At 40.9% G+C, this 26976-nt stretch overlaps 1 protein-coding gene across 1 annotated transcript in view; it reads right to left on the bottom strand.

Moving 5' to 3' along the window:
* Positions 1 to 26976, bottom strand: part of LRRC8C (leucine rich repeat containing 8 VRAC subunit C) — an 80903-nt gene that overhangs the window by 11392 nt on the left and 42535 nt on the right. The window contains exon 2 of the mRNA XM_049616812.1: positions 24148 to 24289. Coding sequence (XP_049472769.1) covers positions 24148 to 24285 — 138 coding nt within the window. The 5' untranslated portion in view covers positions 24286 to 24289. The remainder of the gene's footprint in view (positions 1 to 24147; positions 24290 to 26976) is intronic.

A 26976-nucleotide genomic window follows, 5' to 3' on the forward strand; every position in this document is an offset into this window, starting at 1 on the left:
TCCACGAAACACTAAGGCTCAGACCATCACCACCAGCTTGTACACACACATCACAATGCAGAGGAAGGCTACCATTTTTATTTAGGAGCAACCCTCAGAATGCCTTTGGAGGAAAAGGGCTTGAGACCAGGAGCTACAATGTGTGTTTGTGAAGGGAAAGAGAGACTGGAGGGGGAAGAAATGGGGTAGGGGAAGAGAAAAAGATTGAAAAAGCAGGATGAGCAAGAGAATCCAACTCAAAATATAGCAAGGTGACAAAGTTACTATGCTAAAGGTGGATATGAGAATAATTCTTGAATAAAATCATCTATATTAAGGAAAATATCTAAGTTAGCTTGGAAACAAGGAGGAGAGGGACACAGAATGTGATCACTGAGAGCAAAGGTCAGGTGAAGCCATGGCAACAACAATGGCCAACCCTACTTTATCTGGGGATGAACAGGTTTGGAGGTGGGAAGTGGTGAGTCAGCAAAGCAGAGAGGGGCTAGAATCAAACAAAATAGGTCAGGCAACATGGCAGGAGGCTGGAGTATATGCTCATTATTTCTTTTCTTTCTTTTTACATTTAAAAAAAATGTTTATTTATTTTTGAGAGAGACAGACAGAGTGTGAGCAGGGGAGGGGCAGAGAGAGAGGGAGACAGAGAATCTGAAGCAGGCTCCAGGCTCTGAGCTGTCAGTATGGAGCCTGAAACGGGGCTCAAACTCACAGACCACGAGATCCTGACCTGAGCCGAAGTCAGGAGCTTAACTGACTGAGCCACCCAGGTGCCCCATATTTCTATTTTGAGATATAAATACCTTTCAATCTTCCCTGAAACTTTGGTATAATCTGCTACAGACACACACACACACACACACACACACACGCACGCACACACACAGCTTTTGTGAGTAAATTTTGTAAAAATCACAACAAAAAGGAAGATTTCATGCCTGGATCCAAACTGTATAGATGGGGAGAATTTGCCAGGGATGGTAATAGTCTATCATCTAAACTGTTTCCACGGAAGTAGGAATGAGAACCATAAGAACCAAATCCTTCCAGGAGTCTGTAGAACTTGGAGAGGGTCATGGGGCTATGGACTGCAATTTGATCCATTAGGCTCTGGATCCCAAGGAGCAGCTGATATCTAGGTGATAAAAATGTATACTATGACCCTCAAGGTCTTGCAATTAAAGAACCTGGAGGAATAAAACTATTCATGCAAAATTCTTCCATCACTGTGATATCTAGGAAATAGTTCTGGAAAAGAAACCTAAAGGTTTCAGAAGTGGGCTCAGTGAAATTTGGATTCATACATTCCCACTGGTAAATTATTTTGAGATAACACAACAGCTGTTTTTGGTAGGGGGAAGGAACTCAGTGTGTTTTCAAGAGAAATAAAGTAAACATTCAGGCCGCCTTAGGAAAGGAAACAACCCATCTAAACCATGCCTGACATGCTGCTCATATCTAAGAAAAGAATCAAATATTTAACATTGTAATTGTCAAATTTATATCCACAAAGAGTGGAATTAAGTGGAATATTAAGTGGAATATGTTGAAATACTTTATCATCTATTGAAATGCCCTGCATGGTCAATGGAAATTGGGGCCTTTTAATAGTAATTTTCACTATTTTAAATCATTACTGTTCATTCCTCCATCTTTGATTGTATGATATACCTTTGATAATAGCAATTTGATTCCCAGTACTTTGTTAGGATTATAGCATCTACTGTATAATGTAAAAATAAGATCTACTTAACTTACACAATTTCTAGAAAAGCAATGCAGTACAAAGCAGAACCCACCTGTGGTAACAAGTTGAAAAAGTATCATATTGGCATGAATGAGACACCAAAAGAGCTGAGGGTAAAAGCAAAACAGAACAAAACAAAACCACTTAGCTTCAGAGAAGCTGCTTGAAATAACAAAGAGCAACATGAAGAAGGGCCAGCTTATCTATTACATGCCACAGATATAAATGGCATTGATGGCAGTGGGGTAGGGCAGACAGAACATGAAAGTGGAGTGTTGCATGCGTGCCCTCAGGAGAGGTCAGCCATCTTGGAGTATCTACTTATGCCAGATATTATGTGAGGAATATAAGAACAAGAAGTCCTTCAAGGTTGGGGCGCCCGGGTGGCTCAGTTGGTTAAGCATCCGACTTCAGCTCGGGTCATGATCTCACAGTTCACGAGTTTGAGCCCTGCATCAGGCTCTGTGCTGACAGCTTTGGATTCTGTGTCCCCCTCTCTCTCTACCTCTCCCCTGCTCACACTCAGTGGCTCTCTCTTAAAAATAAATAAACATTTAAAAAAAAAAAGAACCCCTTCAAGATCAAGCACAGCAGAAAGACAACTAATCAGTAATTGGTGTGGTAAGTGCTCAATCTCATGCTTGTCTTTCACGATGAACTTTAAAATCAACTTGTCTAGATCCAGAAAACAACAACACCTTGGTGGCATTTTTATTGGGACTAAATTACATTTATAAATTAATTTAAGAAGAACTGACATCTTCATGGCATTGATTCTCCTCCTTCATGGTGTGTTTTCATTTGTTTTCATCCAATTTTATGCCTTTCAGGAGTGTTTTACAGCTTTCTTCACATAGATGTTGGATACTTAATGTCAAGTTATGCCTAAATAGTTTTATTATTCACTATCATAAATCTTTCTAATCATTTTTTTAACACTTTTTTTCTGGGAGAGAGAACATGAGAGAGCGTGTGAGTAAGTGGGACAGGGGCAAAGGGAGAGGGAGAGAAAGAGAGAGACTCTTAATCAGGCTCTATGCTCAGCATGGAGCTCTACGCTGGGCTCAATCCCATGAACTGCGAGATCATGACCTCAGCCGAAATCAAGAGTTGGATGGATGCTTACAAACTGAGATACACAGGCGCCCCATGAATACTTATGTTTAACACAGAAGGTAGAGTCCTCCTTTCTCCCTTTCTACCCTTGTGCCATTCCTTAGTAAGCCCTGCTAAGTCTGGTGTACACTCTTCCAGATCTATATCTGTGTATTTGCATATATATCACATATAAACACATGGGATCTTACTATACAGACTGTTCATGCACCTCGAGCTTTTCACTTTCATTATACATCCTGAAGACCTTAACACATTGGCACATAGGGCTCTACCTCATTTTAAGGACCACCAGAATTCATAGTGTGGATATGCTATAATTTAAAAACATTCCAATGACCACATGCACTTAGGCAATTTTTCTATTGAAACCAATGCCAGCGTTAAAAAATTATGTGCCATCTGACTTTACACGGCATTCTGTAAAACAGGACAGAGAAGTTGTGGGCAGTTGCCGGGGGTTCCCTGCAGAGTTTCAGCACAGGGGAATTCCTTAGGGTGTTGGGATTCCTCTGTATCCTGCCTGTGGTGGTGACTACAAGAATTTACACACCTTTTAAAACTCACATATGTATCTTGTTCTGATAAAGAGTGCATTCTTGAAGATGGCAATGCTAAATGTGTCTAATATTGACAGTGTCCCACCAGCTTTTCTTTTTTAATATTATTCTTTAATCTACTTTGCACCCCTGTCTGTGATTTTATTTTTTGGGTATGTCTTTTATGGATTAAAAAAAAAATCCAAACAAATCATTTCTCTCTTTTTACAAGTGAATTAAATCCATTAATTATTTTGCTCACTCATATTTGTATATTTACTGGTCTTTGGATTTATTTCTGCCTTCCCTTGCACTGTTAACATTTTCCACATCTCTTATTTGCCATCCTGCCTCAGCTGGGTTAGTAAGGTGTAGACTGTATTTCTAGAAAGATACTACCTATAATTTCTTAGAATATACACTTTTAAATTTTTCACTATTGCAATCCCACTCCAAGCACGTTTTAACTACCCACTGAACTATCGCATTTTGTTATTGTTGGGGTTTTACTTTTCTTCTGAAACACACATTTTAAAAAATGACCTAGAGGTGATTGTGTTTATTTACATATTTATTAAGTCATGTGCTCACCAGTTTTCTTAGATCCTGTATCTTCTCTCTGGGTTCATTTTCCTTTTAGTTGAAGTATATCCCTTAATAATTGTTTTAATAAAGGTCTGTGGATAGAAAACTCATATACTTGTATGTCAGAACATGTCCCTATTGCTTTCATTCTTTTTTTTTAATGTTTGTTTATTTTTGAGAGACAGTGTGCATGAGCTAGTGGGGGAGTGGCAGAGAGAGAGGGAGTCAGAGGATCCAAAGTAGGCTCTGCACTGTCAGCAGAGAGCCTCATGTGGGTCTCAAACTCACAAACTGTGAGATCATGACCTGAGCCGAAGTTAGATGCTTAACTGACTGAGCCACCCAGGTGACTCTATTGCTTTCATTCTTGAATAGTTTCGTAAGTTATAAAATTCTCTGTTGGCAGTAATTCCCCTTCAGCACATTAAAATACTATTCCATCTTCTTCTGGCCTGTATTTTCACTGCTGTGAAGTCTGCTGTCACTCTGCATTTGTCCTTTAGTGGGCAATCTCCTTCTCTATGATAACTTTTAAGATTTTACCTTTAATACCAGGCCTTCTACAATTTCACTTTCATTTTGAACGTGTGTGGATTAATCCTGCTCAATATCTATAGCTAAGGACTCAACTTTCTTCAATTTTGGAAAATTTCAGCAAAATCTCTTTAAATATGACTTCCACACTTGCTCCATCATTTATTCCATTTTTTCCTGTAATTCCTATTAGAGGTATGTTAGAGTCTCTCAATCGATCACCCATGGGTGTGTGTGTGTGCTTTTTAATCTCTGCCTCTCTCTGCTGGGATCTGGGTAAACTCAGAATGCTTATCTAATTCATTACTTCTTTCTGCAGCTGAGTACAGTCTTATTTTTCATATTTTTAAGCTCAGTGACTTTTTTCCTCCCAAAACTTCTAAATTAAAAAAAATATATATTTATTTTGATGGGGCACCTGGGTGGCTCAGTCGATTAAGCATCTGACTTGGCTCAGGTTATGATCTCCCTGTTCATGAGTTTGAGCCCCATGTCAGGCTCTGTGCTGACAGCTCACAGCCCGGAGTCTACTTCAGATTCTGTGTCTGTCTCTTTCTCTCCACACCTCCCCTGCTTGTGCCCTCTCTTTCTCAAAAATAAATAAGCATTTAAAAAAAATTATTTTGAGAGAGAGAGTGTGAGAGTGAGTGGGGGAGGGGGAGAGAGAGAATCCTAAGCAGGCTATGCTGCCAGTGCAGGGCCCAACGTGGGGCTGCATCCCGAGAACCATGAGGTCATGACCTGAGCCCAGCAGTTAGATGCTTGACCAACTGAGTCACCCAGGCTCAAAATTTCTAAATGTTTTATAGCCATTTGCTCTTATGTCATATGTACCCATTTTTTAATTGTTATGTCTTTATCTCTTTGACCACTGTAAGTATATTTATTTGAACTTCACTGTTTGTTTCAAAATTTAGTTTCATCTCAGGTGAACCAGTATTCCAAAGGCTAATTTTGCTGAGAGCCTTTTCTTAGCATAGTTTTCTTCCTGTGCTCTGGGTGGTAGGCTGGTTGGGAGATGAAACTGTTTCCCACCATCTCTTGTGCGCTCTTTTGCGGTTCCCTGCACCCAACCCCCAGCCCCCCAACCCGCCATTAGGTCTTATCACGGTATTTTGACGTTCCGCTGTAATGTCAGGATCCTATGGATCCGGTCAGGATACAGCAGGCAGGCTGGCTCAGCTCCCAGCTGGAGGCACAGTTTCCTCAGAAGTGTCGGTCCGCCATCCAGTTACTCGCCATTCTTTTCAGCTTCCTTTTGGGAGTGGGGGCCTTTGGCTTCAAACAGTGACCAGGCTCCAGTCTCTTATCTTGCTCGGTGCATTTTTAGCTCCCCTTGCTGGCAGGAGCTGAGCCCCTGGCTGCTACTGCCTGCTTTTGGCTAACAGCCTGGCAGCTGCTTCAGCCTCACTCAGTATTCTGTTCCTGCTCCACACAAATGTTGGTCTTGTTTTTGAGTCCATGTATGCATTTTTGTTATCTCTTTTTACACTTTATCATGGCTATACACACTCAACAGAGGGAATGTTTTGAAGTATAACACTTGCTTTAGTATCTTTTCCAGAAGGAAAAGAGTGTATGTGCATTCTAATATAAAAATTTAGTCTTAAGACTAACATTATGAAGAACCACATTGCTCGGGTAGTGCCAAACAAGGCACATCTATGATGCCAAATTCCTCTCCCCACCAAAAAAAAAAAAAGGCTGACTTACTTTATACATCTCCCACTGTCACAGCATACGAGAGTACTTATTTTCCTACAACCTCAACAATTAAGTACATTACTCTTTTTCTTTGTACTATAACCCAAAAATTATTTCTCTGGTTTAGACTTTAAGTCGTAGTTATGACTATGTTATCACTGAAGGAAGTGAGAACATTTGATGCATGTGATAAAAAGGCAGGTGTCATTCCAATATGCTAACTTATGATCCAGACATATTCTTTAGATTGTGGTTGATTCTTCCTTCCTTCATTTGCTTTTCCTCCATCTTTTTTCTTTTCTTTCCTTTCCTTTTCTTTCTTTCTTTCTTCCTTCCTTTCTTTCTTCCTTCCTTTCTTTCTCTTTCCTTTCTCTCTCTTTCTTTTCTTTCTTCTTTATTTCTCTTTTCTTTTTCCCTTTCTCTTTGTTTTTAAATGTTTATTTAAAGAGGGGGGGAGGGGCAGAGAGAGTGAGACAGAGGATCCAAAGCAGACTCCACTATGACAGCCCAGAGCCTGATGGGGCTCCAACTCATTAACCATGAGATCATGATCTGAGCTGAAGTCAGAGGCTTAACCGACTGAGCCACCCAGGCACCCCTGTGGTTGACTCTTTAAAGAGATAGTGCTTTAACTGGGTTATGCTCTAGTTAGTTAGACGGCAGCCACAGAAAGGCAGATGAGCCAATATAAAAGTGATTAACTTTATCCTCTCTCCGCTCCGTAGGTTCAAATACAGTTGATTCCAAAGGGTTCTACCCTGCAGCTAATCATCCAAATTCCTCCCATTCTGACAGATCAAAACAATCTCTGGTAACCCAAGAATGACCTTGCAAGAAACAGATCCTAAAGACCTATTCCTCAGACTTGTTCAGAGATACTAGGATAGAACAGTTTTAGTTTTATCAACTAAAACTTCTTGAATATCTACTCTATGCTAAGTATCACAGGGAAATCAAGGAGACATAACCAAGGTTTGCTCTTCTAAAAGTAGTTATAATCCAACGGGAGTGACATAAAGAGTCATATAAAAAGTCAAGCAGGGGTGCAAATAAGGCAGGATCTACAGCAAATGAACGGTGTGGTAAGTACAATGAATACTCAGGCTTGGCGTCAGCGGGGAAGGCTTCATGGGGTTGGAGCACCTCCATCTGCCCCTCAAAGCTACTGGACATGGTGGTTACGGGAGGGTCAAGTCAGAACCTCGTGGTTGCAGAGGCAGGAATAAAGGATTGCACTTCGGAAGGGAAAGAGAAAAGATGACAAAGGTCGAGTGCAGCTCTTCCTCTCTGAGGCACACTACCTCCTCCTTGGAGAAGGGATGGAGAACCAAGGGAAGGAAATGAATTTTCACGTCTCTAAGTCATCAGTGAGCGCACACACTTACTCCCCCAGAAACAAGGTGCTAGAAAATAAAGAAAACACCTATTCTCAAGAGATGCAATATTTGCCTCTGTCAGTGACAGGATTCACTCTGAAAATGCAGATTTTGTTTCAGGGCTAACTACTGAAAATATTTTCGGTACACACAAATCTTGGTGAGAAAGAAAAGGAACTGAAAAGGTGGAAAAGACGGTTCTCAAGGGGGGAACATCTAAATGCTTTCTTTCTCAGCAAATGCCTTGTTCACAAGCCCAGAACGTGTGTATGTGGGGCGGTGACCGCGGCAGCACGGACACAGGCACCCCTGAGCGCCACAGGCAGCAACGCTCTCACCAGCACAAACCAGGTCCCGGTCTCCAGGGGAGTTGGGGACGTGTGGCTGCTGCAAGGGTGTGAGGTTCCCGGCCTGCTGTGCGCAGGGCACCGGCCTTCTCTTCAAGGATGGCGTTTAAGACTTCTATCGTGGACAGGAAATAATACCCTGTGTATGGAGGAAGTATACACCCAGATAGTAAGAGGAAAAAGAGGGGAAAAAAAAAATCCCAACAACACCAGCCTTAAGCAAATTGCCCAGTTTTAAGGTGTTTATTAAAAACACAAAAGGGTCGAGTGAAATGCCTGTTTTTATCGGTTGCTCATTTTCTCAATAACCACAGGAAAAGGAAAAGGGAAAAAAAGGTCATCCTCTGGCACCTCTGAGGCATAGTTGAATTTATTTTATTTGAGAATAACTCCAAGGGATCAGAGGGATGAGTGATTAAAATTTGGATATCTGAGTTTATGAATTCTCTCGGTGGTAAGGTACAGCAATAGTACACTTGCTAAAGGGTTCATCTGTACACGAGTGAATCCCTGACAGCAAGTACATCTTCTCAAGTTAAGCATTATCAGAAATGTCTAAGCTTGAGGGAATTAAGTGCCACTAGTCTGGTGGAAGAATTAACCACTGAAAAAGTTAAAGCCTCATTTCTTGAGTCATTACTATACAGAACAAGGGTATACAGTTAAACAGAACTGGAAGTCTTTCAAGCCCTGGTTTTCCCCCATCATAGCACCTAAGGAAACCTGGCATAATTGTTTATTATCATTTTACCTCCTAGACCAAGAAGCTCTTTAAAAGTGGGCTCCATCCTTATTAACACTGCCTGGCACAAATTAGGTACGTAATAAATATGAGGCAAGTAGACAAACACATGTTCTCACCTAAGGAAAACAAACTACAATGGCAAGCACACGCATTTATAAGATCAGATGCCAGTGAGTATCAGGAAATACTTGGCTTCTAGCTACTTTCCTCTGAGATGAAACAATTCATTTCACACATCTTCCAAATTGCCAGGTGATGTCTGCCTAGTGATTCATAAAGCTGGAGCTAAGTGCTTACTCATTTAAGATACACAAAGAAGGGGCCAAGATTTGCGAGGCACTATCCCTTTATTCCCAAATGAAAAAGAAACCATCAAGCCTCCATTAGGATCATGTATACATTCGACACTTCACTTAACAAAGGTGATTCTCTTACCACTGTAAATACAGACATACTGACTTTTTGAGGGAAGGATGACTATATACTATCAATGTTATATATTTTTAAACCATTGATTAGCCTGAGACTTTCCAGCCATCAAGGATGCTCTCAATTTCTGTATCCTAGTTGTATTTACCTTGTGTTTTCTTTTCCCTCTTTGAGGTCAGCTGCTCTAGGATACAAAAGGAATTAGAAAAGAAAATTCAAAAATGAAGGAGTGGGTCCGATTCAAAACTGCTTTCATTTTGCTTCATGGCATTTTCCCATAAGCCAAGTGGACTAGTGCATTATTTGATCCACTGCAATTCAAGATTTAAGTGGAAAGTATTCATTTTAAAGCCAAAACCATGTGAGAAGATTTAGTGAATATAAAAAAACTGTGGATAAACATTAGGAACTTACAGTTAATGATTCATAATGGAGACTGTTTCAGTTGCTTGAGAAATTTAAAATATTTATAATTATGCTCTTGAAATAATGAAGGGAAAGCTCTTTTTAAAGCAATCTCCAGGGACTGAAATCCTAGTTCTGTACTCAACATGACTTATCCCTGGACACACTGCAGTTCTCTGATAAACTGTGAGCTGAAGGAAGAGGAGAGAAACTGGGGGGGGGGGGGTCCAAAGAGAAACAAATCCTCTGGATGGTCCACACAATGTACAACCAGTATAAAGATGCAGAATTCTAAACAATGGAAGCATCCACACACAAACAAAAAACTGTTTTACTAAACAAAAACTAATTTACTCTAATAATCAAAGAATAAATTGCTCATCAAATGAACGATGTCAAGGCTGTGGCCAATCTATGGGAGGGAACTGATGGTATAGTTTACGAGAGAATGCCTGTGCCTTGTTGTGACATCCTGGAAGGCTTGCCGGAAAGGCAAAAGTCAAGGCAAGTGTTACTCATTTAGGTGTGTTGGATAGTAAGGAAAAAAATTTTTTTTAATCATCATGCTTTTTGGAAGCTAACCTATCTGGACTCCAGGAATATCATTAATTTGGATAAGAAAGGTTCCATACATTCCAGGCAAATGGATCTTTTACCATATAGGATGAATCTCAGTGATGGGTCTTTTTCTGACTTATCTAGGTGGTTGACCTCGGGGTAGAACTCAAGATTCTCCTTTGTTCCTCCTTCCTTCTTTCTAGGAGAAATGGGGTTAGTAGAGATAGCTGCATTCAAGGAAAAGTAGTGAATCTTGGTGCTCATAAGGGGTGAAGGCTCTGAGTTCAAGTGGCATGAGCTCTCAAGATGAGTTCTTCTGGACTCTCTTTAGAGCTTCCCTTGGGGGTCACCACTTTGAAGTCTCTCTTCTTTCTTGAAGCTGATGTGATATGATGGCTCTGGAACTGCCTCTGTTGGAAGCGGACCATCTCCTCGGAGGGCCTGGGGAGGATAGCTCAGACAAGTTCTCCCCCTGGCTTTAGGGAGAATCGACAATCAATCTCCTACCTCCACTGTCCCGATCTCAGTGTCTTCCTTGCCCTTTCCAACTCTGGACAGGCAGGGATTAAAGTGCAGGGAAAGAGGATAAGGCAGCTTCTTGAGCTGCCCTCCCCCTCCTCCTACCCCAGATCACATAGCCTTCAGTGGTTAGGCAAAGGAAGGCCTTGTGACTTATCTGAGGTCTGGCTTAGCTCACCAGGAGATTGATATAGTGAGTTTGGGGACAGAGTGGGGCTTTTATCAAATGTTCTTTTATTACATGTTCTTTTTTTTTCTTTTATCAAATGTTCTTTTGCCTGGTCTTGTCTTCTGTCCATATAGCTCCTGTAGGGTCCTCTGGGAGAGGGAAGAATTGAGAATTTGGTCCTTTCTCTTAGACCTTTCTCAATCTGTTTGCCAGAGACCCAACTAATCACACCTAGGGCTGAAGGAAATGCACCAGATGAAGGCATTTGAAGTCTACAGTTAAAGAGACTAAAAAGAATACATTTCTATTTTACCACCATTTTTTTCACAATAAACTGTGAAATGGAAATGATGCCAATTGAATAAAACTGAGGCTCATTGAATAAAACTGAGGCTCAGAAAAACCATGTGTTTCACCTAAAAACCTATGGGAGAGTTCATGTTTTCCGTTAAAATGGGGATGTAATTGATGGCCTGTTTATTAAACAGAAGATTTGTGGTTAATGGTGCAGAATTTTTTGTTTTGTTTTAGTGTTTACTTATTTATTTTGAGAGAGAGAGGGAGAGAGAGAGAGTGAGCAGGGGAGAGGCAGAAAGGGAGAGAGAGAATCCCAAGCAGGTCCCTTGCTCTCAGTGCAGAGCCCGGTTCAGGGCTCGATCTCACACACCGTGAGATAATGAACTGAGCCGAAGTCAAGAGTTGGATGCTCAACCCACTGAGCCACACAGGTGCCCTGATAGTGCAGAATTTATAAAAATATAAAACTAAATGACTAACCAGTATGATCATGCACAAAAGTGAACTAGAAGGATATGTTTCTACCATATTTCCTCATTTTGCCGTAGGCATTTCTAAGCCCAACATCTCACACCCACATTTTAATTTTTTTCCCTCTTTTTTTAAAATTAGGTTTTAATTTTAATTCCTGTTAATATACAGTGTTATATTAGTTTCAGGCATACAATATAGTGTTTCAACAATTCCATACATCACCCACAGTAACTACATTTTAAAAGTTAACATAGGGGCACCTGGGTGGCTCAGTAGGTTAAGTGTCCGACTCTTGATTATGGTTCGTGGGACTGAGCCCCAGATCAGGTTCTGCTCTGACAGCGTGGGGCCTGCTTGGAATTCTCTCTCTCTGTCTCTCTGTCTCTCTCTCTCTCTCTCTCTACCTCTCTCTCTCCCCCCCAAAAAACGAAAAAAAAAAACAAAAAAAAAAACTTTAAAAAGTTAACATCAATATCGCAAAACATAAGCTAACATATTTGAACTTAAAGTTACATAGCTTTAGCTTAAGGTATCAGTGCAAAGAATCTCACCAGCTCTTACAGACTAATATATTTTGAGTAGGGAGACACAGCTCAATTTAAAAATAGCTGACCCTAATTTGCCAGTTAGCAAAGTTTACTTCTTAGAGAAAGCTAATGTTTAGAACTTGCTATTATTACCTGATGAAAACTCACTATGCATATTGAAAAGCCTTTACTCCTTTATTCTTTAGGAAGAAGAAGTGCTGTGAAATAAAAAATCTAAGAGTCTTTATTTGCTATAATCTTCGAAGGAAACATATAATTAAATTTTACTTTGCCTCACAAGTCTTATTTTCTGTAACACAGCATAGTACTTTCTTCCCCCAGGAATATAATTTAAATCATCCTATATAGAATGTAGACAAACTTGATTTCCCCAGGTAGACTTAACTGTTTTTCCTGCTTTGTAGTCATTGTAATAACTGGTCGTTGAAATATGGCCATATAGCATGCACGCATACACACACACGCACATGCACACACACTGCAGCAATTATCTTGCGTTTTAGAAGGATGTACGTGAATGTTTATCTTTGCAAAAGTTTAAACACCTTCAGAGTCAAGAGCAAGTTTTGTGTTGTCAGAACTTAGCATGTAACACAGCACAGCAAACAAAACGGTAGAATGAAAGTCTGTTATTTTGCTTCTTCAACTATTCCTTAAGGAGACGGAGCCTTAATTATTTTGTATCCCCCATAGTACCTAACACAGTCCCGGGCACCTAGTCAACAGCCAGTACTGATTTACTTGCAGTTTCATGGCAAAAATTTCACTGAACAAAACACTTCTCCCTATCACCACATATACTCAAATAGGAACTAGGTATTAATCTGTCAAGGATGTTATAGAAGAGATTTCTATATTGGATGGGAACTTATATTAACTCACCTCTAAATTCTCCTCTAATTCTGAAATTCTATTTTTATTTTTTAGAGAAACTTAATTGGTGTGGGACTACAAACTTCAAAGAACAGAATAAACCGATATCATGGAAGTATCACCGTTACTCAAGAACCAGAAAATGTTAATTTTTAAAACCCCCTGAAAGACTAACGTATACTAAAGAGTTAATGAATATAAAAAACCCCTCAAAAGTCCATTTGAAAACTGGTTGTTTAGAATGAAGAAACCATTTTCCCACAAAACAACATGGAGGTTTTTAGACTCTTAGGGAAGCTCATAAAATCCAATCCCTGGGTAGAAGGTCAAGTATTAATATTTTTTGGAACTTAATCACTGCTCATAATATGGTTTACTTTGGGATGCTGGCAGTATACTTCTCTGTACAACATCTGAATAAATGGGCAATTGTCTAGATAAGAAAAACCTGGTTTTCACCATGACAGTCAACTACAATTGTATTAAAAAACCACCACACATGCCAAACATAACAAATTTTCAGTCTGTAAAATATACTCCATTGGTCTCACTGGATTGACTCTATAACTTGCTCTGCTGAGGTGCCTCAATTTCTATAAATTTCTTTGCTCTAACAGCATGCTATTTTTTTCTATACAAATTTTGACTCTAGTTTTCTAACACATGAAGCCACATAACCACCTATAAGTCAGGGTGTGTTGATCTCTTTCTAGCCCATTATTGCAAAACATCCTCAAAGGACTTTTTCCCCCCAAGTTTGTTGCTCAGACACAGAGCCAGTCTTACTTCTTTGTCACTGGGTTTATGCTAATTATTCTAAGGATTGTGCTCCCCAGTCTTACCCAGTTCTAGAAGGCTGTGGTTACTCTCTGATATTACTAAAGGAAAATTATTTGCTACTGGCTTCTTTTTCTACTTTTGGGGGAAGATCTGATTTTTATCACCTCCTTATTAATTACCCCACACAAAACTTTCCTCTGTCAGTTTTTGGTTCAGTTTTAAATTGCAAGTTCATATAATTGTTTTTATTATTATGACAGTCACTGAGTCCTTAGAGCTGCTGAAGCATATTAATGCATCCACTCAACACATTTCTTGAGTGCATGTCAAGTCTAAGACATGCAGGTGGGCAGCACAAAGATGAATTAGACACGCACCCTGCCTTTTAGCAACTTGAAGTCTTTTAGTAACTTGAAGTAGGCGTGATGAGATATGCTCTTGACATTTTCTGCCACACACTGTGGCTGAAGTGTCAACAAAGGGTCATGCTAATTGCTTTAGCAGTTCATAAGGTCCTAGCTTCCAAATGCTGTAGGATTAAATTCTTTGTCTTACGTCTGATGTCGGAGTCGACTTAAATCTGGAAGCGTCAACCTAAGACATGCTATTCGCAGGAGCACGGTGCTCCAAGGCATTAGTGGTAATGCTCACTTTAGGTTAATAGTGATGTCAAGCCTTATAAAGAGGATCCAAGCAAGAAAAACTGCAAGAGACCATACTCCCTGTTCTCTCTCTGTACCTGGAACACTGTCCTCCTCTGTTTCCTGTCTGGCATTTTCTTCCTATAGATACCTACACACCTCCTTCTTTCAGTTCCTTTAATTCTGCTCAAATGGCACCTTTTCAGAGAGGACTTCCTTGACCACCCTATTTAGAGTAGGACACTTGTCACTCTCCTAACATGGCTTTACTTTTCACAATTCACTTATATCTAATGTTGCACTTTAAATTTTTCATTTTTTTTGCCAGGGACTTGTCATGTTTTATCACCACCTAACCTCACTGCTTGGCACTATTTATTATATGTAGAGAACAAAGGAACATTGTTTGCATGACACATGGATTCTTGAGCCATTCACTTTCTGGAAGGGCATCTCTAAGAAGAGAAAACTCACTACTTTGCATGACATTTTCAGAAAGTTCTTGACTTTTTGAGAGTCTGAGTTTGTACTCAGCCCAAATCGTCTTTCCTAAAACTTCTGCTATTGGTTCTATTTGGTGTTCTAGGACACACGGAATGGTTTAAGCCATTTCAACTTTCCACAAGGCAGCCCTTCAGGTGTCTGCTGTCTATTCTCATGTTCCCTTCAATCTTCTCAACTTTAGGCTCAGTGTACTTCCATCAGGCCTCAGACAGGGGCCGTGGGTTCCTCTCTTGTACTGGTCACAGTCTCTGAAGTTACGGTGTGAAACACCCACAAATGAGTATAGTTATCTCTGTGATTCAAAGGTCTCAGCTCCTTCCCACGGCTGTTGGATGCTCACTGTACCTTAGCACATGGCAAAACATGTCTCATCTACTCTTCCTTGCTCACTCACCCCTTCATTCCGCAGGATGGGTTCTGGTGAGCACTCACACCTGCCTGTTACTGCTCTCGGTCATGGGGATATAGGATAAATCTGACAGATGAGGCATGGTCTTATGGAATTTATGTTACTAGGCAGTTCTTCCAACTAGATTTTTGCTTTTGAAACAAAAGGATGATAAATCTTAGAGTTAGTGATTCTTCTATTTGTAAAACTTGGAGTTAAGAAATTTCCAGCTTATGAAATCCAATAGAAATATTTATACAGAGACTTAGAAGTTTATAACTGAAAGAAAGAAAAAGGATGAGATTTAAATGGAGCACCTGACTCATATTCTATAAAGAACATTTGAATAAATTAGTTTATATAGTTGGGGTGGGCTGAATGTGTGTGCGCACGCGCACGTGTATGCGTGTGTGTGTGTGTGTGTGTGTGTGTGTGTGTGTTAGGGAGAGGGGAACCTCAAGGGCAGAGGCTTGAATTACCCATATTCTTCAGTGCACAGTATATTATCAGTTCACGCAAAGCCCCTTTCTTCCTCCCTCCTCTCTCCCCTCCTCTTCCCCCTCCATCTCTTTCTTTATTCCTCTGTGCCATTCTAGTCCCCCCCCCCCATGTGAGCACTTGTCATATAAATTTTGGTATAAGTTTATCAAATTTCTCAAAAAATCAAGCTGGAATTTTATTAATATTGCTTTTATTTCATAAAATAATTCATGGGGACTGGACCTCTTTGTAATATCAATTCTGTGCTAAGGGCACATAATATCTTCCCCTTAATTAAAATTGTCTCATATGTCATTTACTAGACATTTTAAAGTTTTCTGTGAAGTTACCGTGTATCCTTTGTTAGCTTAATTCCTACATACATGATAGGTTTGGTGCTATTTTGAATGGTATCTTATTTTTTTGTTAAATCTTCTAGTTGGGAGTGTTTTATTACATATTTTAAAAAGTGAGCACAAAACAATAATACTGGGTAATTTTTTTTAACTATACAAAGGCTAAATGTTCCCAAACAGAAATTTTAAATATAACAAAAATGTAAGAGTTTATAAAGAAAACATTACCACAGAGGGAGAAGGCACAGCAAGCACTCTTTAAACAGAGGACTCCAGATATAAACTAGAAATTTCCTAGCCTTACAATTAAAATGCCGTCCCAGTGGTAGTCAAATCTTTTGATCTCAGGGCCCTTGTGTGGCTGAGATGACCCACATGTCATCAGTGTGGTGTCCTCAGTGAAATGGAAGAAGGGGACTTGAAGAGGAACCAAGTGAGGGCAGGGGAGGGCTAGTCAGTGTTTGGCTGGGAGGATTAGAGGACTGAGGAGGGTCTCCAAGTTCAGGACCCTGATTAGAAATACAAGATCATGCCCTCCATATCAGAGCAAACCTACTCAACAGAGACCTTTAAACATAGGTCTTGGTGAATTACAATCCAGGCTCAACAACAGAGACTAAATCTCCTTTGCTTCTTATAGGAAGAAAAAAAAACCCACAAAAAATCCTAAAGCCTATCAGTGCTGTGCTATTGAGGGAAAAGGTGTATTATTAAACAATCAATAGGCAACACGATCATAACAATCAATAATAGTGAGATAAAGGGAAATGTTCCTCCTTCACTGACTAGCATTGGACGGCATTAGACGATCTAAGAAAAGCATTTAGATTCATACCCCATGTTAAACCCAAGAGGATGAGGTGAAAGGCACTCATATATTATTCTGGTGGCCAGGGATTCACTGCATATTCAGTTGTCAAGGTGAAAGATGACAAGAGTCATGTTCTAGGGAAGATCAAAAGTATCAGTCTGAATAAACCACCATAACAAGGAAGTCCTAACTAAGGCATATTTTTGTTACTTAGATGTAACAGGGACTTTGAAATAGTGCTTCTCTTACAGGACCCACCACCATCTTACAGAGATGGGAAAGGGTGCTCTTTAAAATTATTTTTGCCACCTAATGATTTCTGTTTATATTCCCCAAAGACTCAGAGCAGAATGATGACATGAGGGTACAAAGAAACTTCATAAAACATGATCTTAGATGAGGGTTTCATTTCGAGCCTACCCATTAGTGCCATCTGCTCTTTCACCAGGACTCTGAATTTCACCAAACACAACAGGCTAAGTAAGAATTTCTGAGTCTCCATTTTTAAATTCAAATTTGACAAAAGAAAAAGATCAACTAGAAATCCAGACAGTATGGGACAGAGAATGGGAGAAGGAGACAGAAGCCAGAACTCAGGGCACATTATTAAAGTGAACTCTTTTGAAATCATTCTGGAGTCTACAATTTTTACCACTTGTACTTTCCTGGGAACTGCCTGTGAGCATTTTCACCTGAAGGCCATTGTCGTGCAAATGACATGGACGGCTGTAACTCAGAGAGGTGGAACTTACCTTCAATATGTACCAAAAAATCAAGGTGGGACTCAATTCCCACCAATAAGCCAGATGTCCCAAACTCTTCTCCAGTGTAACTCTGCTGGCCGGACTGCTCCTGGGGATTGGGTTAAGTCCCCGAGGATTTTTTTGTAGGTGCTTTCAAGTCATTGAAATCATTCTCTTGGCTTTTTTTTCTTTCCTAATTCAGAAAGCAGGAAATGTCTTTCTTGTGTAACAGTCACAAAGCAGTCCCCTTGGGCTTCCAGGGGGCTTGTTTCTTCCAGTTCCTGTTTCTGGTTTCTAACTACTAACTCTATATTTGGAACAGCCTGCCTGGGGGCTGTTTTGGATTTGGTCATAATAAGATAACCTGGAGTCACTGAGCAGAGATCTAAAGCAATCTTATTTTTCCAGGAAGCAATGTGTTGACCTTTCAGGATTTGTTCCATTTTATTGAGTGTGTTGAGTTTTTGAATAGCGTTGTTTATAGCAAAAAGTTGGGTGTTTACACTACTGGTCCTTAAGGGTGTATGACTATACAGGAATAGGATATGCACAGTCTCCCGGTTCACAATGAGTTTACATTTGCTTCTTATGTGGACGGATGTAATCTAAGGAATGCTCTTTATACATTCTCTTATTCCATGGCAGCCTTGAAAATAGCTACTTGCTTGGAAATGGACAAATATTTGTCAGAAGAGTAAGACCAGAGTGTTGACGACAATCCTTTTACATCAGGGCAAAAAAGAATGAACACTGATAACAACTTATTGATAGATAACAACTTCTTCCTTTCCCCAATAGTTTCAAAATGCATAGTGTTAAACCTATATGAACACAATATTATAGGAATAAACAGATAATCAACTTGCCACTGGACAAAGCCATTTGAAGAGTCAAAGAGACTCTTACCACCACTGAGCACTCTTGTAACCCTACCTTTGATTTTTTGCTTTGTCATGTTTTTGAACCATAAGAGTAACTTGTTTTGTAAATAAGATCGGAAAGAATTATCACACTTTCATTTTACAAAGGGAAACCCAAGGCATAAAAACACATTTTATGATAAGATTCTATGATTATTTAAATTATTGCCTTGGGAATGGGAAATTTGAGCTTCACAGAGAACCTTTTGTTTATGAAGTTATCAGTCATCAAGTCAATTTCAGAGGATTATGATATCAGAACTAAAATAAGAGTGCAAATTCTCCCCCTAAAGAATATTACTTTCATGTGTAATATGGATATATGAGATGGTTTTACTTTAATTTATACCATATTTTATTTCTGTTTCTTTAATGTTTACTATAGGTTAAAAGTTATTCTTTCTTATAGTACGTATACAGTGAATCATCTTTTAGAAAATCTAAAATGTAATTCAGGAAATTCCTTCTTTTTCTAACTTTCTATTTTCCCTTTTGGTCATTTTGCCTTTGTTTTTATACTTAAGATCCTGTTTCACAAGCCAAAATTTGGCCATATGATCTGTGCAGTTGTAATGCTTCCATACCATTCCAGAGCAGTGTGCACAGCGTTCGTGAAAGACCCATTCTGGAGAATCAACAGCAGTTTGGAAAATCCACTGTATCCCTCTTGGCTTTGGGACAAGTCACCTAACCTTTCAGATAAAAATTCTCATCTGAAAAATGGGACTAATTTACTTTTACAGTTTCATTCTGGGAGCTAAAATACATGCAGATTCTAGAACAGGTTCCCTTATCACGGTTACTCAATGCAGATGCGATTAGCATTGGAGATACGACAATTCCTCTGCTATGCAGGAATGTCCCACCCACCATGAGACGCCCTCTATAACGCCATTGATACTCATCAATGAGGGCTTTGTGAAATGATCATACTAAATCTTTTGTTTGTGCTGATTTTTCCTTCCACTCCTTTAAATATATATATATATATATATATATATATATATATATACATATATATATATATATGTATATGTATATACACACACACACACACGCACACACACACATACACGCACACATATATGTGTATATATATATTAATACATATATACACACATATGTACATATGTGTGTATATATACATATATATATTAGTTTTGTATATTTATTCATTGAGACTGAGTTCAATTTTCATTTCCTCAAGTTCCTAACTTCCAGCAGCTGATATGACACCATGTTTAATGCTCTTGAAGTCTATCACCATTGAGGTGCTTACATGCTGAGTGGCATTGCTTATGGATTTCTATGGTCTTTTGACTACTAGCAATCTGAGGTCAGGGGCTGTATTATATTTCTCTTTCAGTGTCTAGCACTCTACACAATGCCTGACATATTGTGGGTACTTGGGGATGTTGTTGAATCAAATGGTCCACCTCCTACGAATTCTGAGACTGGTAACCTTCATATTCTGACACAATCTTCCTTTGAGGCATTTCACATTGTTTAGAGCCTTGACTTCTCAGACTATACTTCCCATATCTAGATAACTGGGGGTCCGTTTTCTTCTAAAGACTATGAGAATGAAACAGGCCTGTGTGTGAAGGGACCAGGTTAGGTCAGTATCTGATATGCGGTGATGCTGGGTGGGGTGCTAGGTGGGGAGTTCCAAGAGCTACAGCACAGCAGAAAGATGCAACAGGGCTGTGCTCCAGGAACAGGATTCTGACCATGACACAGGAACAGGTGCTCCAGTTGTGCTTGAACTCACTTGTCCCTTCTGAACTTGCTATGGGTGCACTTCTTAAAGGATGTTCACTGTAGATATTTTCATCGGTTCTTGCTCTTGTTTTCATTTTGTTCCAGGTTAACTACTAGTTTTTATGGATAGTCTGTGTGGTTTCTCTTTTCTGCATTTCATCCTGCCATGGGATATGCCAACAAGAGAAACGATTCCAGGCCCTGCCATGGTAATAAAGTAAAACAGACACAGAGTCCTCCTGCTGATCTATGTCACCTCCCTCTGTGACTTCCCAAACTGGCCATTCTAAATATTTGCCCTTCTCCTCAAGGACCCTACTCCAGGCCTCCTTTCTTGCCACATCCTATGGCCTCCCGCACCCTCACAAGCTCTCTCCAGATGTGTTGCTTTCTACCTCACAGAAGCTATTAGGTGCAAACTCTCATCTTTCTGTGCCTCGCCCCTGCCCCTCCAACCAAATGCATCTGTAGCCATCATTCCCATTGTGGTGGAAGATGCCCCCTCCCCCCAAATCAAGGGTTGTCCTGCCACTGGATCCTGGATCCATCACCTCCTTCTCTGTGAAGATGACCATCCTTCACTTACCCTGAGCTCCTTCCTGAGTCTTCTATCCAACTTCTGACTTAACAGGTCTACTTGGATATCTAACATATAACTCAAACTTATGCTCAAAAACAAACTTTTTCCAGTTGTTCAGGCCTAAAAATTTTAGTCATGATTTTTTTTCCCTCATACATCACATTCAATCTTTCAGCCAATCTTACAGCTTTTCCTTAAAAATATATCCAGAACCACTGCTTCAATCCCGGTGCAAGCCATCTGATTCATGTCTTGCCTGGATTTTATTGCACTAGCCTTCTTCTTCTTCTTTTTAATGATTTTTAAAATTTTTATTATTTATTTATTTATTTTTTTATTTTTTAGAGAGAGAGCATGTGAGTGAGGGAGAGGGGCAGAGGGAGAGAGAGAATTGTTTTTCAATGTTTATTTATTTTTGTGAGAGAGAGAGAGGTAGAGAGGGATGGGCAGAGAGAGATGGAGACACAGAATCCAAAGCAAGCTCCAGGCTCTGAGCTGTCAGCATGGAGCCTGATGTGAAGCTCGAACTCATGAACAGTGAGATCACGACCTGAGCTGCAGTCCAAGGCTCAACCGACTGAGCCACCACGTGCCCGAGAGACAGAATCCTAAGCAGGTTCCACACACAGTGCAGAGCCTGACATGGGGCTCAATCCAATGACCCTTGGCTCATGACCAGAGCCGAAATCAAGAGTTGGAGGTTCAACTAACTGAGCCACCCAGGTGCCCCTGCACTAGCCTTCTGAAATTAGCCTTCTAAACCTCCCTGCTTCTATCCTTGCCCCCTCTACTGTATTCTTAACAACTAGAGTGGTCTTGCTGAAATACAAGTTAGATAATGACACTCCTCTGCCTGAACCTCAAAACATGTTCCATCTCACTCAGAGCAAGGCCCAAACCTTTACAGGGACCTACAAAGCCCTGTGTGATCTGCAACTATTGCCTCTCAGGCCTTATTCTTCTACTCTGTGCCTAGCTCACTCTGCTCTAGCCCACTGGCCTGGCTTTCTTCAGCATGCCAGGGACATCCCTGCTTCAGGCTTATAACATCACCAGGGGTCCTTCTAGGTGTATCTCAACATTCGGACTTTAAGATTATCCTAACACTCATCTGGTACCAGAATCACTTAGAAAGATCCAGGATTAAAATCACAGCTTGCCAGCAATGTGGCATCAGGCTTTCTACCTTTGGAGGAACCTTCTTAACTGTCTGTGTGGGATCCACACCCTGCCCAGGACCTCGTCTCTCCCCAGGCCCCTCCTCTCCAGATCATCTCAGGCACAAGGAAAAGAGATCCACTGGACATGGGGGTCTGCATTTACCCTGGCTTAAAAGGCTTATTATGCTCCAAAGAGACTAATCTCTGGTGTAACTCAATAGATACACTTTCTGTGTGTCAAGGGACATGCCCTATTATAGGTGTCACCACAATCACAGAAGTCCGGTGGTGTGGTTTCCTACCAGGCATTTATCATTCTTTCAGTCCAGATGCAGTTGACCAAACAGTAGTCATTTATATCACAAGCAACGTTGCCTAGTAACACAGCTAACATTCTACTTTTATCAGGTCTCCAGGGAAACAGAGCTAGAAAGCTGAAGAAGTCAAATGTCAAGTTCTCCTGGAGAAGGGCAAGGAGTCTGTGAACACTCTGTCCATGTGTCTTTTGCTTTTGCTGTTCCCTCTACCGGGGAGGCTCCTCCCTGGACATCTGCACGGTCTGCTCCCACACTTCCTTCATCAGAAGTCACCTTCCCAGTGAAGGCTTCCTACGTGAGAATTGCAACTCCTAATATCACCTGCTGACACCGTCCACGTATGCTGTATTTTCTTTTTCATTGTCCTTATTACCTTCTAATATATATAATTTATGAGCTGGTTTTGCTTATTTTGTTTTCCCATAGAATTTAAAGTCTATATGGCTGGGGTATTTGTCTTTTTTCTCCTGCACTGATAATTCTTAGCACCTAGGACAGTGCCTGGAACACAGTAGGTTCTTCAACAACTACTTGTTTTATTTATAAATGAATGTATGTCTTTTCTGTCTTTCAAATTCTGAATTTTCACTGGTATCCTTTTTTGGGGGGTAGAGAGAGGCCAAATGTTTTCAGCCTACAAATACAAAGGGGCATGGTGTTAGAGATTAACACGCAGGCCAAACTGCCTGGGTCTCAGTAAAGGTTTTGCCACTCACCTTGGAGGTTTCCCTAATCTCTCAGTGCCTTTGTTGTCTCTCTGTAAGTGGGGATAATAATAGTACCGATATCTCACTGTTGCCATGAGGATGAAATGAGTTAAAATATGTGTCAAGTATTCAGAAGAGTACCTGTCACTTAGGAAGCATTATGTGTTAACCATTATTAAAATCAAATTTTAAAAGGCCTTTGTTTCCACTCTGCACCACTTCTAGATATTTCCCTTTCTTCCAAGTTTTTCTTCCTCTCAGCTGATCGACTGACGCCAGTCTTTAATTTCCATTCACTTTTCCAACCACTCGAACTATGATTTTGAATGACCCGGGTGCTACTTGTTTCTCCTTAGTCCGTGAGTGAGTTGTATGCCTGCCATCGTTGACCACACGTGTCTTGCCACTCCCTCCTGGGTTCCACCTCTCCATACGGCTGCCCCTTCTCAGTCTCCCTCAAAGGCACCCCTTTTTCCTTTGCTCACACTTTGGTATTCCTGACGTCATCTCTCTCTCCACATTCTCCCTGGTGACTCCATTCACAGGCATGGCTTCAACTCTCACGCTGATGACACCCAGTGAGTGCCAGCCCTACTGACAGTTTCCCAAAGGTGTCATGTTCTTCCTCACACCCATGACTTCAAGCTTTCTGTCTCCTTCCTGGCATCTTTTTCTACCCCTGGCTCCGTCTCCCTTAATACAGTTGGTTCTCCAAGTTTTAATACAACCATCACCTTTTCTCTCATTCCCAAGCCACGGGCCCCTCCTCTGCACTCTCTTAGTGCTTTATGGATGCCCCTATCATAGTAGAACACTTGATGGCCAGTTTATTTAGTTTTATACAAATATATATACATATATGAAAGTGCAGTGAGTATGTTTTGGGCTCCCTTCCATGACTACAAACACCATACACAAGTAGAGCAGGACAACTAGTATTTACATGGCTGAAAATCATACCACCAGCTCTTTTTAAAGGTTTCAACAGCTTAGTGTCTTGCTCTGGCTCCCATTTTGATGTGAGTCTAGGCACCTACCTGCAGAGTACATCCGAACACACCGATCATCAGCATAGCTACCGAAAGGTAGTCGGTAAACACATCCCACCATGGTTTCAGCACACGGAAGGCAGGCTGCTGCTCAGAGAACTGCCGGAATTCTGTCACCGGAATCATGTTTCTGAGAAAGGAAAGGCTGTGAATTAATTTCTCTTCACGTACAACACACCACATTAACAGCATTTGACGTGCTGCTTCAACCCATGAGAAGCAGTGACCTGAATTAGTCCAGGAGTTGTCAAGGCACCTTGGTGTTTTATGAAGCCATTGAATAACGCCACTGGTAGAGGAAATAAGCCCCACACGGAAATGGCAAATACTTGACTATTATCCCATAAGTGGGTTGCCTTTGGCTCCGCATGACCAGAAAGACCATGGCCAGAGCAGACCATTATTTCCTGGACCCTCCCTTCCCCTAAACAAAACATGAAGATGCCAGAAAGAACAGAGCCCAGCCTTTGAAACGCTTCTGTTATTTATCTTCGCATCCTGGGTTGCTGCTTTAAACTATTTTAAATGTAATCTCAGCATTGGTTTGTGTTAATTATTTACTAGTCTCTATTTGTAAAGCATTTACTTGCCCCCTGGGAAGGTAGACTGCTTTGCCACCTGGCCCTGGTCTTGTAAGATGGAAGGACCTCATTGGCTGTGGTTGTGGTTGTGGTAGGGGAAGGGGATGGTTTGCAAAGGACTTCACTCTTTCTTGCTTCCCATTTTTTGTCCCCTTGCTTTGTAAAACATTCCTTTCTTTTCTTTCTTTCTTTTTTTTTTTTTACTGTTTATTTATTTCTGGGAGAGAGAGAGCACGAGTAGGGAGGGACAGAGAGAGGGAGAGAGAGAATCCCAAGCAGGCTCTGCGATGTTAGCACAGAGCCCCATGTGGGGCTTGATCTCACGAACCCACAAGATCATGACCTGAGCCGAAATCAAGAGTCAGACGTTCAACCAACTGAGCCACCCAGGCATCCTGTGCCTGTGCTTTTGACTTGATTTCTTTTTCTCTATTTTCTGTATTCTGCATATTTCACCATGAACCTCACATTTATCCTGATTTTCTGCTCTGAGAAATGAGTTGTCCTTGGAAACGCCAATCTCTATCTCAACGACAGAAGATAAATGAGTAGGATGCAACTGAGGCTCCAGGAAAAAGGAGAAAGAGACACATCCTTCTTAGACTGTGTTGTCCTTTCTCATGGCTCAGTCCCACTGCCTTTCCTATGGTCCGGGACTTGAAGTTCATCAGCCTGCTATGTGAGAAGGAATGTTCTGTTCTTATGGCAATAAGGGCAGCCAGTGTGGGACAAAAAGAAAATTTCTCTCCCTTTTGCCACCTTTGGATCCAAGAATCTAGCTCTCTGCACCTGTCCTTATTACTCAGTCCTAATTACAGAGCAAGAGCAAGGCTGCGTTTTGCTGCTTATTCTCCCAAGTCTTGTTTATTTTGTGGATCTTCCCTTCCCTCATACTGAATTGAGGGTTGTACAATAAACAGCCCAAAGCCAAGCCAAGCCTCTTTGAGTTCACAGGTGGTTATCTTTGGAAACGATTTTAATTATCCATTCTGTCTTGTTGCTTTAGCTGACTTCCTAAAGCGGCAATCTGTCTTCCTTCTAGGCTTATTCCTTAACACAGTGTTGAAAATTTCAACTGCCTGCTGCCACTCTCATCTGTGACCTGCCTACTTGACATCCGTGCAGCATTTGACACGATTTTCTCATTTTATCAAAACACGACTTCCCTAACTTCATTCTGTTACTACCACTAGGCTGCAAGCTTCTTGAAGGAAGAACCTATATGCTATGCACGTGTGTTCTCAAAACATATGTTGCAGGCAAGCCATACAAGCTAAATTAAGAACTTTGCAGATTCCTAGTGTCCTTGACATTTCAGACTAGTTCATATTTCCTAACACTTCATGACCGCTTTGCTTCCCAGTGAGTCATTACAACCTCACTGCCCCAAGTGTTTCCTACTCACGGTTGGGCCAGTGACAGTCACAGAGGCTCTAACTCATCTTAACTTCCGAGTTCTGCTTCCAAAGCAGGCTCTGCGATGTTAGCACAGAGCCCTATGTGGGGCTTGATCTCACAAACACACAAGATCATGACCTGAGCCAAAATCAAGAGTCAGACGCTCAACCGGCTGAGCCACATTGTCTCATTCCATTTTGCATTCCCATCACTGACCACAGCACCTGGCAAACAGGAGCTGGGCCTGAACAACTGCTGTTGAGTAAGTGAATGACTGAATTCAGATGCTTGTTCATGGAGCTCTGCTCACCCAAATGAGATTGGAGGTGACCCCAGCCAGCTGCAGTGACAGTGCTAACGAGGGCAGTATACCTGTGTGCTAGTCCACATTCTTTGACAGATTTGGTGGTTGTTTCCTTCATGGTGAGTTCCTGTACACCTTTGAAGGAACTGGGCTTATTCTTTGAAGTGAGGACCAATCTCAGGAATAAAATGCACCAATGTAAAGCAGTGGCTTTCAAATGTTTTGATCTCAGGTCACTTTCACCCTCTAAAATGTAGAAGGACCTCAAAGAGCATTTTTTTAAATTTATTTTTTATTTTTTTAATGCTTATTTATTTTTGAGACAGAGGGAGACAGAACATGAGTTGGGGAGGGGCATAGAGAGAGGGAGACACAGAATCTGAAACAGGCTCCGGGCTCTGAGCTATCAGCACAGAGCCCGACACGGGGCTCGAACCCACGAACCGTGAGATCATGACCTGAGCCGAAGTCGGACGCTCAACCGACTGAGCCACCCAGGCGCCCCAGGGAGCATTTTTTTATGTGGATCACACC

This window comes from Panthera uncia (genome assembly GCF_023721935.1).
Source record: "Panthera uncia isolate 11264 chromosome C1 unlocalized genomic scaffold, Puncia_PCG_1.0 HiC_scaffold_4, whole genome shotgun sequence".
Classification (NCBI taxonomy): domain Eukaryota; kingdom Metazoa; phylum Chordata; class Mammalia; order Carnivora; family Felidae; genus Panthera; species Panthera uncia.